At 55.5% G+C, this 13278-nt stretch overlaps 2 protein-coding genes across 2 annotated transcripts; one reads left to right on the top strand and one right to left on the bottom strand.

The window, feature by feature from the left end:
- Window positions 1-45: 45 nt before the first annotated feature.
- On the bottom strand, window positions 46-1410 carry INS49_006565 (uncharacterized protein; the record flags this gene model as incomplete). The annotated part of the gene is made up of 3 exons (XM_043167336.1): window positions 46-1000; window positions 1067-1086; window positions 1153-1410. The coding sequence occupies 3 exons, from the start codon at window positions 1408-1410 to the stop codon at window positions 46-48; spliced, it is 1233 nt and encodes a 410-aa protein (XP_043028480.1).
- Window positions 1411-2150: 740 nt separating this feature from the next.
- On the top strand, window positions 2151-7660 carry INS49_006564 (uncharacterized protein; the record flags this gene model as incomplete). Its single annotated transcript, XM_043167335.1, has 4 exons — window positions 2151-2582; window positions 2637-4545; window positions 4632-7045; window positions 7100-7660. 4 exons carry the CDS (start codon window positions 2151-2153, stop codon window positions 7658-7660), a joined length of 5316 nt encoding a protein of 1771 aa, XP_043028479.1.
- Between the last annotated feature and the right edge of the window lie 5618 nt (window positions 7661-13278).

Below are 13278 nucleotides of genomic sequence, written 5' to 3'. Positions count from 1 at the left end.
GAAGCTGCGTCTGATTGAGGGGTTTGTGGGCGTGAGGGTATAGGGTCAATGTCCATGGATTGAGGCCTGCTTCTTTTCTTCTTTGGAAACCTTGTCCTTGATCTGCTTGATCTTTCCAGGAGCCTCCTTCGGTGGTTCTGGTTTTGGAGATGCGTCTCGTCCCATATCTAGAGAATTCGCTCTTTTGGGATGCGCCTCGGAGCCATCTCCCATTACAGCCAGTTCTCCATGCTCGGTGGTGCCTTTTGGTTCTCCAGGGGACTTTGGAGTGTCTTTTGACCAGAATGCCCAGGTTGAGCCAGCCGTTGGCTTGGTTGCAGGCTCAGGGTTGGCTGGCGGTGCGTCGTCCATGACCGTATCCTCTGGCTCCTTTGCTGGCGCCGGATTTGACTCCGTCGCCTTTGCAGCCTCCTCATTTCCGGCCGCAGGAGCACTGCTGCTTGACCAGAATGGAAGCCACATGGTCATGGATCGTTGCGGGGCGGTAGGCGCTGGCTGCTCAGCTGCCCCTGACGCAACGGTATTATTCTCAGGCGGTGGCTCGGTATTAGATTGTGCATTTTCCTCTTTCGGCGATGTCGCATTTTCTTGCAGCGTATTTTCGTTTTCTGTCGGTTTCTTCTCCGGCACCGGGTTTGAGGTGAACCATCCGCCTAACCAGCCCGATGACGTCGATGGCCTCTGCGGCGTATCTGCAGCCGGCGGTGTATCGTGCGTGTCGACATCCACGGCGGGTGGCACATTGCCTTTGGAACCGTCCTTCTTCGCATCCTCAGCGGCATCCTTCGAGGTCGCATCGTTGTTATTTGTATTATTCTTCTGGGCCTCTTGCACGGTGGCGGTTGCGTCGTCCTTTGTGGCCGGTCCGTCAGTGTCCGTCTCCCGGACCTTGGGCATTGTATTGACCGAGGCCTGACTCGCCCCACTCAAGCTCGCAGCGTCGCCGGTCCTCTTGGATTCAAATCGGCTGAAGTCAGGCGTGGAGCCAGCTTTGAGGGGGCTTCCCAGTATTGTTTCTCTCTGAATAGAGGTAGAAGGCGTGGACTTGCGAGGCCATGATCCGTACCAACTCCTCGTTTTGTGAACCTGCTCGGGCGTTAGGGGTTCTGCCTGTGGTGGAGACGGGTGTGGCAATGCGAGAAAGAGACCTACCGTTTTATTGCCCTCTTGCACAGATATGGCACTGCTGTCGCTCTTGAGGCTCTTGCTGCTCGTATCGAGTTGTCGCAGAGCCGGCGGCGGCATGCCCTGTGGCGGTTCGGAGGCGGACGGTGATGGCGATGTCACTGGGGCGGCGGACAGGTCGCTAACTTGAGACGATGTGCTGGCGCGCGTAGGCTGCAGCGATGTGGTGGAGCTTGTCGGGCCCGGAGCGCCGCCACCACGCCGAGCTCGTTTCCTAGAGATCATGACGACGATGTTCACCAGGCCGGGCTCATGTCATGTTGGAGGACTGGTGGTGCATCTCATTGTTGTGGGCTTGGCCGGGTGTTTGTTTGGCATAGTGATCAGCTGCAAGCGACTCAACCCAACCCCTACGTAATGGCCGCCGTCACGGAAACCCATGTTCGTTCACTGGACTCGCCCCTCGGTAAGATACCCCCGGCTACCCCACCACGGGCATCCCGGTACCTGTGCTTTGTACCTTTGTACTGATAGCTGGACCCTCAAGTCCCCACCTAGGTACTGCACTTGCTGACTTGCCTGCTTGTTAGACCAGTGCTGCAGCGTTTCAGCGCTGAAGAGGCTCTACGGTTACTCGTACAGGCATAGAGTCGTATCCTTCCTCAGAAGTTCTGTTCCAACAACATTGCAGGACAATTTATTTCCTCGCAACCCGAGCCCAGAGCCTATCAGATCTTTCTAATGACTCGGAATACAAATTGTCTAGTAGTCCTCCTATCAATGTGCTGTGCAAGGACCGAAGACTACTTCGCAGTACGGTAAACATTGAGCATATGCGCACCACTGTCCTGGGGGTCCCTTGCAGGCCCCACATATTTTCTTATCGATAACAACCACCCTCGAATTTCTTCAAATTTCTATTTTCTGAACCTAGAGCATGTGGCCTTGCATACGCCACAAGACATATACTTCTGTCCCAGCTCGCACTTATCGTCGAGCTGACTGCTCTCTCAATTTATGGAATCATGAGCACCCTCAAGCGGAAAGGGGCGCCATCTGGCAATGCCTCAAAGAAAGATTCTCCCTCTAAGAAGGTGAAATCAGAGAAACCGGCCGACAAGACTTCCGAAAAGAAGACCTCCAGAACCCCCGAGAAGAAGGCCTCCAAGTCGACCGATAAGACCGCTTCCTCTGCGCCATCGATCGCGCGTGTCAAAGACGAGGAGCCTCTCTTCCCCAGAGGCGGTGGCAGCGTTCTCACCCCTCTCGAGCATAAGCAGATCACCATCCAAGCGAAGCAAGACGCTCTTTTTGAGGAAGAGTCAGGCAAGGCGACAAAGAAGGGGGATAAGGATTCAAAGAAAAAGAAGCGCAAGTCCTCGGGCAAAGATGACAAGAAGAGTGGCAAACCCGCCCACGACCCCGACGCTGTTAAGATCGAGGGTCTCAATTACAAGGTAAGACTCGACATGCTGCGAGGAAGCTACCGGTGTGGCTGACGTGCTCTGCAGCGCCTGGTAAAAGGTTCACTTGTCCTCGGTCAAGTCTGCGACATCAACGATCTCGAGCTTGCCGTGGCGCTACCGAACAATCTCGTTGGGCATGTTTCCATCACCTCGATCTCCCCTGGTGTCACGAAACGAGTCGAGGCGGCGGCGGCAGCAGACGACAGCGACGATGACGAACAAGAGTCAGCCGAAGACGATGTCGACCTCAAAACTCTTTTTGAAGTAGGCCAATACGTTCGAGCCTATGTCGTATCCACCGTCGAGGACTCGTCCGCGCTGCCAAGCAAATCAAAGAGGCGGATAGAACTGTCCCTGCGACCAGAGGACACCAATTCCACGATTACCAAACAAGATCTGGTTGCGAACAGCACAGTGATGGCTGCTGTAGCTAGTGTGGAGGATCATGGATACGTGATGGACCTTGGTCTCGCAGAAACAAAGATTACTGGGTTTCTGCCAAAAAAGGAGGTCGATCCTGCGACCGCGGAGGATCAGTTACAGCCGGGAAGTGTTTTCCTGTGTATGGCTACGGGCCTGAGCGGAAATCGCAAGGTTGTTCAGTTGACGACTCGCAGCGACAAGATGGCCAGCCCGAAGAGCTTCCCATCCGAAGCCACAACGGTCGACACTTTTACCCCGGGCACGGCCGTCGATGTTCTCGTATCTGAGGTATCCGAACGGGGCATCATCGGAAAGGTTTTGGGCCATCTCGATGTCACTGCCGATCATGTCCACTCCGGAGTTGGTCCGCATGGCACAGATCTGGAGGCCAAGTACAAAGTTGGCTCGAAGCTCAAGGCCAGGGTGATCTGCACATTTCCAGACGCGAGGCAACCTAAGCTGGGCATCTCGATCCTGGATCATGTCCTAGCCTTCAAGGCCCCGAGCGCTCGAGTCGAAGGCGGCGAGAAGAAGCCGCTGGATGCACTCCCAATGTCTTCGGTGGTCGAGAACTGCGTGGTCAAAAAGGTCGAGGCGGATATTGGTCTTTTTGTTGACGTGGGTGTCGAAGACGTGCCTGGATTTGTGCACATATCTCGAGTCAAGGACGGGAAAGTCGACGGACTGTACGAGTCCAGCGGCCCCTACAAACTAGATTCGGTACACCGGGGCAGAGTGGTAGGCTACAACGCCTTTGACGGGCTGTTCCTGCTCTCCCTCCAGAACAGCGTCCTCGAACAACCATTCTTGCGCGTGGAAGACGTCCCTGTCGGAGACGTCGTCGACGGCGTTGTGGAGAAGATCGTGGTCGGTGAGAATGGCGTGCACGGAGTCATAGTCAAGATCGCTGAAGGCATATCTGGGCTCGTCCCTGAGACGCACCTCTCCGACGTTCGACTACTACATCCCGAGAAGAAGTTCAAAGTTGGCTTGAAGGTCAAGGCACGAGTCTTGTCGACAGACCCCTACAAGCGACAACTGCGCCTCACGCTGAAGAAGACTTTGGTCAACTCAGATGCTGCTCCGATCAAGGAATTTGAAGAGGTTTCCATCGGAATGCAAGTACTGGGAACGATCATTAATGTGTTGCAGAACGGCGCTGTTGTTCAGTTCTATGGACGCCTGCGAGGCTTCCTCCCGCTGTCTGAGATGAGCGAGGCTTACATTCAGAACCCCAAGGAGCACTTCCGACAAGGTCAAGTTGTTAATGTCCATGTCATTGATGTGGATGCTGCTACAAGTCGACTTATTGTCTCATGCAAAGACCCTGCTGCTTTCGGGATGGACAAGCAGTTGGCTCTGAAGAACCTCAGCATTGGTGACGTTGTTTCGGGCAAAGTTAGTCAAAAGACTGAGGACGATGTTTTCGTTGAGCTTCAAGACAGCCTGCTCAAGGCGGTGCTCCCCGTTGGACAGCTGACGGACAAGAGTCGTGCTAAGAACCTGGCTGCGCTGAAGAGGATATATGTAGGTCAGACGCTGACTGACCTGGCGGTGCTGGAGAAGAATGAGGGCCGGCGGGCTCTCACTGTCACGCTGAAACCAGCCTGGTCGAAGCTGCCAAGAACGGAAAACTGCCCTCCAACTGGGAGAAGGTCAAAGCCGGTGGCTTGATCCATGGATTTGTTCGAAATGTCACACCAACTGCTGTCTTCGTGCAGTTTGGTGGCAACGCGACAGCTCTGCTTCCAGCCGCCATGATACCCCAAGAACAACAAAAAGAGCAGGACTTTGGTTTGCAAAAGCTACAGTCCCTATCTGTCAAGGTTGTTTCTGTTGACCGCGACCATTCCCGCGCTGTCGTTGCTATTCCCTCTGTCGCTGATGCCAAGGAGCAGAAGTCAACCAAGCCCTCTACAAAACCAGTGGAGAACCCTGTGGACGATTCAATCAAGAGCGAAGACGACATTGTTGTTGGCAGAGTCACAAAGGCCAAGATCATATCTATCAAGAGCACACAGCTTAACGTTCAGCTTGCTGATAACCTTCAAGGACGTGTGGATGTTTCCCAAGTCTTCGACTCGTGGGATGAGATTCGACACCCGAAGAACCCACTTCAGAAGTTCAAGCCGAAGCAGACTATCAAGGTCAAGGTTCTAGGGGTCCATGATGCAAGGAATCATCGCTTCTTGCCGATCTCGCATCGCTCAACGCATTCTCTCATCGAACTATCCGCCAAGCCAAGCGATCTGCAGGAGGAGGGTAGCTGCGAGCCCCTCGCACTGGACCGGATCACAGAAGGTTCGGAATGGGTGGGCTTCGTGAACAACATCAAGGCGAACTATATCTGGGTTAATCTTTCGCCCTCTGTCCGAGGAAGAATGGCCGCCAGCGATGCTTCCGATGACCTTGCCCAGCTCGGCAATCTCTCTGGCAACTTCCCTATTGGCTGTGCCATCAAGGTACGGGTCAAGGCTGTTGAAGCGTCCAAGAATCGCCTTGACCTCACAGCTAGGACCTCGGACGACTCTAATGCCATCACCTGGGACAATATCAAGAAGGGCTTGGTCCTTCCCGGCAAGGTGACCAAAGTCACTGACAGATCTGTTCTGGTCCAGTTGAGCGAGGATGTCTCCGCTCCTGTGCACCTTGTTGACTTGGCAGACGATTATGACGAAGCCAGCCCAAAGAGCTTCACGAGGAATGAGATCGTTCGAGTGGCTGTCGTCGATGTCGACGCAAGCAACAAGAAAGTCCGGCTTTCGACACGTCCCTCGCGAGTCCTCAACTCTGCTTTGCCGGTCAAGGACCGTGAGATCACCCTAGTTTCTGGCCTCAAGACGGGTGACATCGTACGAGGCTTTGTTAGGCATGTTGCAGACCAAGGCTTGTTTGTCAACCTTGGTGGCCATGTCACAGCCTTCGTCAAGATCACGGACCTATCGGACATCTTTTTGAAGAGGTGGAAGGAGCATTTCCGGATGGACCAACTCGTGAAAGGCCGTATTATAGCCATTGATTCAGCCCTTGGACAGGTCAATCTGAGCCTGAAGGCTTCTCTTGTCGAGCACGACTACGTACCTCCTCCTACTCTTGCCGATTTCAAGGAAGGCGAGGTAGTGAAGGGCAAAGTCCGCAGTGTCGAAGACTTTGGCGCTTTTATTGTCATCGATGGGTCCGCAAACGTCAGCGGGCTCTGCCATCGGAGCCAGATGGCGGAGAAAAACGTCAAGGATGCCAGGAAACTCTACAGTGCTGGGGACGTTGTGAAGGCCCGGATTCTGAAGATCGATTCTGAGAAGAATCAGATCAGCTTCGGGCTCAAGGCATCCTACTTTGAGGATGGCGATGAAGATTCGGACGCAGATAACTCGGATGATGAAGCAGGCGTAGCGTTGGATTCTGACGCAGAGGACGACAGCGACGAGGACGATGAGTTCATGGATGCCGCTGAGGTCATCATCCAAGGCACAGACAACCTTGATGATTCAGACGAGGAGGATGAAGACACTGCAATGGTTGACGCATCTTCTGGAGATACTGGTGGCCTCGATGCCGGTGGTTTCGATTGGTCTGCTGGGGCTCTGGACGAAGCAGGTGACGAGTCAGATGCTGAAGCAGACGAAGCCGATGACAGCAAGGAGAAAAAGAAGAAGAAGAGGAAAGCGGAGATCCAAGTTGATCGGACGGCTCAATTGGATGTCAACGGACCCCAGACCGCGGAGGATTACGAAAGGCTCCTGCTTGGACAACCGGATTCCTCTGACCTATGGATTCGTTACATGGCTTTCCAGGTGCAAGTCAGTGAGCCAGCGAGGGCACGCGAGATTGCAGAACGTGCCCTCAAGACAGTCAACATACGCGAGGAGTCAGAGAAGCTCAACGTGTGGATCGCTTATCTGAACTTGGAGAACAACTTCGGGACGGATGAGACGCTGGCCGAGGTCTTCAAACGGGCGTGTCTGTATAATGACGAGCAGGTGGTACACGAGCGGCTGATCAACATCTACATCATTACCGGAAAACAGGATGTAAGTGATTGTCTTTCTCAATTGTGCGGTGTGACAGTGCTGACGAGCATACAGAAAGCCGACGAGCTCTACCAGGCCATGATCAAGAAGTTTGGTGCCAAGTCACCACAAGTCTGGACCAACTATGCAAACTTCCTCCACAACACTGTGAAGGATGCAGAGCGTGCTCGTGCACTCATCCATCGCGCGACACAACGACTCCCCTCTCAAACTCACCTCCCTCTGATGACCAAGTTTGCCAGCTTGGAGTTCCGGTCCGCCAGCGGAGATCCAGAGCACGGCCGAACAGTGTTCGAGGGTATACTGTCCGCGTACCCCAAGAAGTTTGACCTCTGGAACCAGCTGCTCGATTTGGAAACCTCGGCGTACAACGCGGCGAAGAAGAACGAGGATGGCAAGGCCGACCCCACCCACGTCAGGGAGGTCTTTGAGCGCGGCACAAAGACCAAGGGGCTCAAGCCGCTCAAGGCCAAGAAGTGGTTCCAGAGATGGGCCAAGTGGGAGCAGGACAACGGCGACGCCAGGAGCAAAGAGAAGGTGATGGCCAAGGCCACGGAATGGACGAGGGAGGCCGAGGCGAGGAAGCAGAAGGGCGAGGACGAGGATGAGGAGTGATAGATGTCTGAATATGCTATACCCCGTGCGGGAGAGGAGCCGTATCAGTGTTAGACAAGGGAAAAGTATCAATTGAAAGCGTTGCTCCAATTTGAGCATCTGGTCAGCCATGGTCCGTGTCAGACCGTGGCCTCTATCTCATCCATGGGTTTTGAAAATCTTGAGACCAAACATGTGGGCCGCGCTTGGACAGCGCAGAGAGAGCGCATTCGGTTCCTGGTCAATCAGACTACAGTGCGGTCAACAAAGCACCAAGACAGACGTTCAGTGTAGGAGAACACCTATGACTAATTGAATCCGCACTGGATAATACGTGAAGGAAGAAGCATTGGCGATGCTAATAGTCAATGTCTCCATCGCGATAAGGGGGTGATCTGATATTCAGGGAGGTGTGGAGTTTTCTGCAGTGAAGCGAGAATGCTTGTACATAGAGGAGCGTACGCGTGGTCACATGGGGATTTCTGGACCCTCAATTCAACTGGCACTCCCTCAGCCATTCGATGAATCTTGACTACATCTGCCGGCCTCATGATTACACGTGCTGATAGATGTGTGGGAGGGATGCCCCTTTGGCAGACTGGACATCGCCCGTAGGCTCCGGTCTGATACTTCCTATCAACACTTGCCCCATCTGTGGGGACTATGGATTTGTTCTCTAAACCCGGAAGCAATATCAAATATTGCACCGCGCCGCCCGCACACCGCTCCTGGGCGACGGCGACGAGACGGACGGGAACCTCTGTGAGGCGATCGCGAGCAGCGGGCCGGCCGTTTGTTTGACAGTCCGATGACCACTTGTGATCCTTGAGGCCCCGCCAACGATCAACGTTGGCCCCGACGACCCCGGGCGTGCTGGACCAAGCGCCCGCTGATCAACAACCCCGCCGTGGCCTTGACCAACTTGTGATCCCGCGAAAAAAAAAAAAAAAAAAAACCCAGGGGTAGTATGCAACTGTCCTCTGTCTCGCCGGGCTTGCCGCCAGCCCCGGCGGCTGACAGGGGGCGCGCCTCACGGTCACCAGCCGCCCGTCTCTGAGCCCGCTTGGGCCGAGGATGTCTGCCTCCGACGAGGTCGTGAGGAAAGGGCACGGTTGCTTCTTGTGTGATGGATAGAATATCATGCGCGGGGGCGAAGGGGCGGGTGGTGATGCTGTCAGACCAGACGGTGGCTCTTGGCTGGGTGCCCGGGTGGGAATGGTGGTGGGATTGGACCGGGGCACGGGGGCTTAAGGATGTACACATTTACAGGATTAATATTTGAGACACACGGTATTTAGTGGTCAATATCACAAGGACGTGGTGGTCCAGTGAGAGGGGGGGAAACACCGAGTCAACAATAGATATGGCTTGCAGCGAGTCGATAAGACCATCGTAGTAGTTGCATTTGAGCGTGACGGGAGCCTCTGCAAAACTTAACTTTAATTGTGTGGGGGAACAGGGCTGTCGTCTTTGCTTTTTTGTTCTTCGCGCGTACTTTTCCAAACCTCAACAGTTCAGCGCATTGCGAAGTTCGCAAATTACTGCAGTAATATTGAAGGGTCCAGGTCCTATCACGGAGGCCATATCACAGATGCATCATCTGATCATGCAGTCTTGAGAGAGGCATTGATGCCTGACACAGAGTGCCATATCCACTTGTGGAGCGAGTAGCCAAGCATCGCTCTCCGAGCACGTTCTCGAGTGGGACATGCGAAATACTGTGGGCTGGACAGAGGAGCGCCTCCCGCCACCCCTTCAGCTCGTCCATCCCAATCAATAACCAGCCTTGTGACGATCCAAAGTGGAACGCGGTGCCGGGGCAGATCGAGCCTCCCCGACACCGCGGGCTGGCTGCTGACTGTCTGACTGTGTTGTATGTGTACAGATCAAAAGTACTGGATCGGCACCAACGCTTCCGGCGCACTGGCACCGTAATCTCTGTTGGAACCTGAAGATCCCCACAAGTATACGAGCAAGCAACCGATGATGCGTGGACGAGTCGAGTCCGAAGGGCCTCAGCCGTCCAGGTGGTGGGTGACACACGCTGACACGGCGCCCAGGCAGGCCAGGAAAGGACCGGGCGTCGCAGCGAATGAGCGAGGGGTGATAAGAAATCCCCGGATCGAGACGGCTGCAGCTTGACACCTGGGGGATGTGACGGGTGTGACGCTTGCCCCAGAGGTCAATCCTCTCCCGCCGCGCCAACAGATCTACGCTACAATGTTAGACAGAAAGTGTCATTGTCTACGAGTATACTTATCATCTCTGTGCACACATGTGGTGGCCGCCCCGGCAATTTGGAGCCGTCGCGTATTCAAACATTGACGAGAGGCCCACCTGGCCTAGCCACAGATGCCGACGGGCGGCGGCGCAAGTGGTGCCAATGTACTGTGGATATTATTTCGTGCAACACAGATACTGCGGATTAAAAATCCAGCATGGCACAGGGGCCGGCGACAGGCTGTGGGGACTCGGGTCAGGCCCGCGGGACAGAGACAAGAGACAGACAGACAGACAGACAGACAGACAGACAGACAGACAGCTGCGCCGGTGTAATACAATTGCTTATTCCCGCCGGAAGCAGCCGTGGATACGGGACAGCACGGACAATGTTCTACTTTTTCAGGTAGGGCTTAGCATCACCCAGCCTGACAGGTGCGGATATGCGGCGTGTGACGGAGATGTTGTCGACGTGCTCGGCTGAGTCGCTGATCATATATTGCATGTGAGTGGCATTTGGCCCAAAGGATTTTATTAGGGACCGCAGACCTGCCCGGAGACGACAACCCCAGGTGAGGCAGTCTGGCAGAATGTGCCGTGAAAGACGTCCTCGTCGGGTAATGGGAGCAAGGCCGGCCATCCACCTGTCTGCCCAGTGCCCCAGTGGCCACCGCGACGCGAGATTGAAGAAACCAGAAATGTGGGAGTCGTCGGCGCGGAATTCGGAGTTCCCACCTCGGTACTAGTCTACTAGCCTGGTGTAGCCCCATCATTCCCGTGCTCATCCAGATCAATCAAGATCCCTGCTACTGAAATTTGAGGAAGGCTTCCAGAAGGGCGGCTGCCCCGGGACGCCGAATAACAAAAGCAGTCTGGTGCGCGGGCGATTCCACAGACTGACCAGTGTCCGGTAGGTCTTTTAAAAGACCCAGGGCGGTCCGGCCCAATCCTGATGGGCCGTGACGGATGGGCACGGTTTCAAGCGTGCTTTGACCAGGAAAGATGAGGAAGGTCGAGACGCCAGGACGCCCGACGATTGAAAGACCACTGTGGAGACTCTGTGGCTGTATGGGGCAGACTAGTCCAACGGGCAGAAATGGACGATGCGATGAGTCGACGACTGACTGGGCTTTGCTTTGCAAATGGGGGACCGCCTGTCGGCCCTTCCCCCCCCCCCTTCTTTCCCCCCCACGTGCCCGTGTCTCACTCAGATGCCTGCCGAGTCAGTCATCTGAGTCCAAGTTTGGCCGTGTCCATGCATCGGGGACGTTTCTGTGAGCCTAATTAGACATGATGAGACGGGTGGGAAAGACTGGCCGCCGGGGAACTCGGATATCGCTTAGGGAAGGCGTGCCGGGATGAGGGTGACCAGACTACTTGTCTATGCATGTGCATGTAGAACAACAGTCATCACCACACATCCGGAGTTGTTATGCTTCGGGGCGGCTGTTGGGCTGCCGTCTATCTTCCCACATATCGGTCGGGTCAGGCGGGTCATACGACAGCGGCCAAGCGTGTGAGCACCGACGCCCGTACTAGTGTGCTGCGCCGGTGGTCGTGTGCTCACAGCACATTGGCGATGGATTGACAGAAAAACAACAGAGAGCCAGCAGATGGGTTGTGGTGAATGGACAGAGCTGACCATGCCCGTCCCATACCGTGCCATCCGTCCATCCATCTATCCGCCCTCCGCCCTCCGCCCTGCCTGCCACCCGTTGGAATACACGTAGCAAGGGCGAATGTGTCACTGCGTCAGTCATGTCCAGCTCAGCCTGTTTCTGAGCCTGTCTCGTGTTGAGCTGCTATCAGCACCACCCATCCGGCCAGCCCAGCAGCCCAGCGAGGGAAGGGGGTCCAGCTTGGGGGTGCCGGGGGGGGGGCCAGTCACAACCCCAGGAATAGAGTCGCGATTTTAGGAGTTCCTCGGGAAGGCACAGTCCTCTGGGCACCAACAGCGGTCTCCCTTGTCGCCCGCCCTTGTCTCCTTCCCTTATCAGCTCCCCCGCCGCATGTCTCGTCTCACCCTTTTTGGGTATGCTGAGTACCTGGCTCCTGCCAAGTTTGGTCACGTACCTGGTAGTCATGGGCCGTCACAAAGGCTACTTGTACTTGTCCAAGCGTAGAAGTAGACAGTCCCGCTGCGGTACGTACCTGGGCAGTGCCGCCCCGAGACAACGAGAGGGAGAGGTCCTCCCCTCGTTGGGCCTTCCCTATCGGTAATCGGTATCAGTGCCACTTCAGTATCAGTATCCAGCCTTGGGGGCGCCTGCCTGTCCTGCCCGTCTTGCCTGTCTTATAATCAGGCACACTTCTCACTCCATGCTGGTCGGATGCCACGGACGCCTCCTCTCTGCCATTTGCAGCCAAGGGAAGCACACCCAAAACAAAACATCGTGTGCTTGGTGCAGCACCTGGAAAACTGCCGCTCGACTTATCTGAGAGAGAGAGAGTAGATGCTTGGCACTCACCGGGTTCCATTGAAATACCCAGTGACGAAATCACCAAGCAGCCGACGGCGACTCCCGATGAGGTCACACGGATAGAGGGTCAAGAAAAGGGTCCTTCTGTCCTGTCTGATCCACCCCGATCCGATTCGATTCGATTCGCCGCGCCAGACGAAACCTGGACCTGGACCTCAAGTTGAGCCCGAACTTGGTTTTGCCCTTGGCTGGCTCGGGGAAGACCAAGGCACCACGATAGCCGTCCAGACAAAGACCAGAAAAGCTGGCCTGCCAGCCCAGTTGAAGCGGAGCACACGACGGCGCCCGCCCCAGAGACAAAGGGTCAAAAGACCCTCGTCCCACGCTGCACGCGACATCTTTCCACGCTCCACCCGCCCGCCCGCCGTTCCCACCTGCAAAAAAACGTCTGCGCCGATTGTACTGTGTGGTCTAGCATAAAAGCTTATCATTGGGAGACCAAGCGCGAGGCAGAGGCCTTCCTCTTGTACATACATGATATATGTATGTGCCCTCGGCCCTCGCTCTGTCCCAGCCAACATACAACGAAACGCGAATTGGCCACCGACAGGCCCAAAGCAGACTTGCAGCCAATCCCGACCTCCCGGTTTGCCTTTGACTGGTCCGGCCCTGCATACTGACAGCGTTCCCGTTACGTACTCTTACGTACAAACAACGAGACCCTGAACCGAACCCATCGAGCCCGCCGCCTCTCGCCCTGTCGGAGTCTCCCAGTAACGGCTCGACTCTGCAAACAAGCATCATAGCCCTACCTTGTCGGCATCTCCTGGGTCCCGTTGGGTAAATCAGAACCTTCCAGTTGGCTTCTCGACCGCGCCCAGGCCCACCACTGCATGACCACGCTCACAGACCGGCCCAAGTCCGCCGCAGGGTCCCCTGCCACGTTCCCAATACTCACAGTCGCACCGGATATGTCCACGGCTGCACCATATCTGCAAT

This window comes from Diaporthe citri (genome assembly GCF_014595645.1).
Source record: "Diaporthe citri strain NFHF-8-4 chromosome Unknown scaffold_2, whole genome shotgun sequence".
NCBI classification, from domain to species: Eukaryota; Fungi; Ascomycota; class Sordariomycetes; order Diaporthales; family Diaporthaceae; genus Diaporthe; species Diaporthe citri.
Note: the sequence above shows the minus strand (reverse complement) of the source record. Positions and strands in the feature narration are given on the sequence as shown.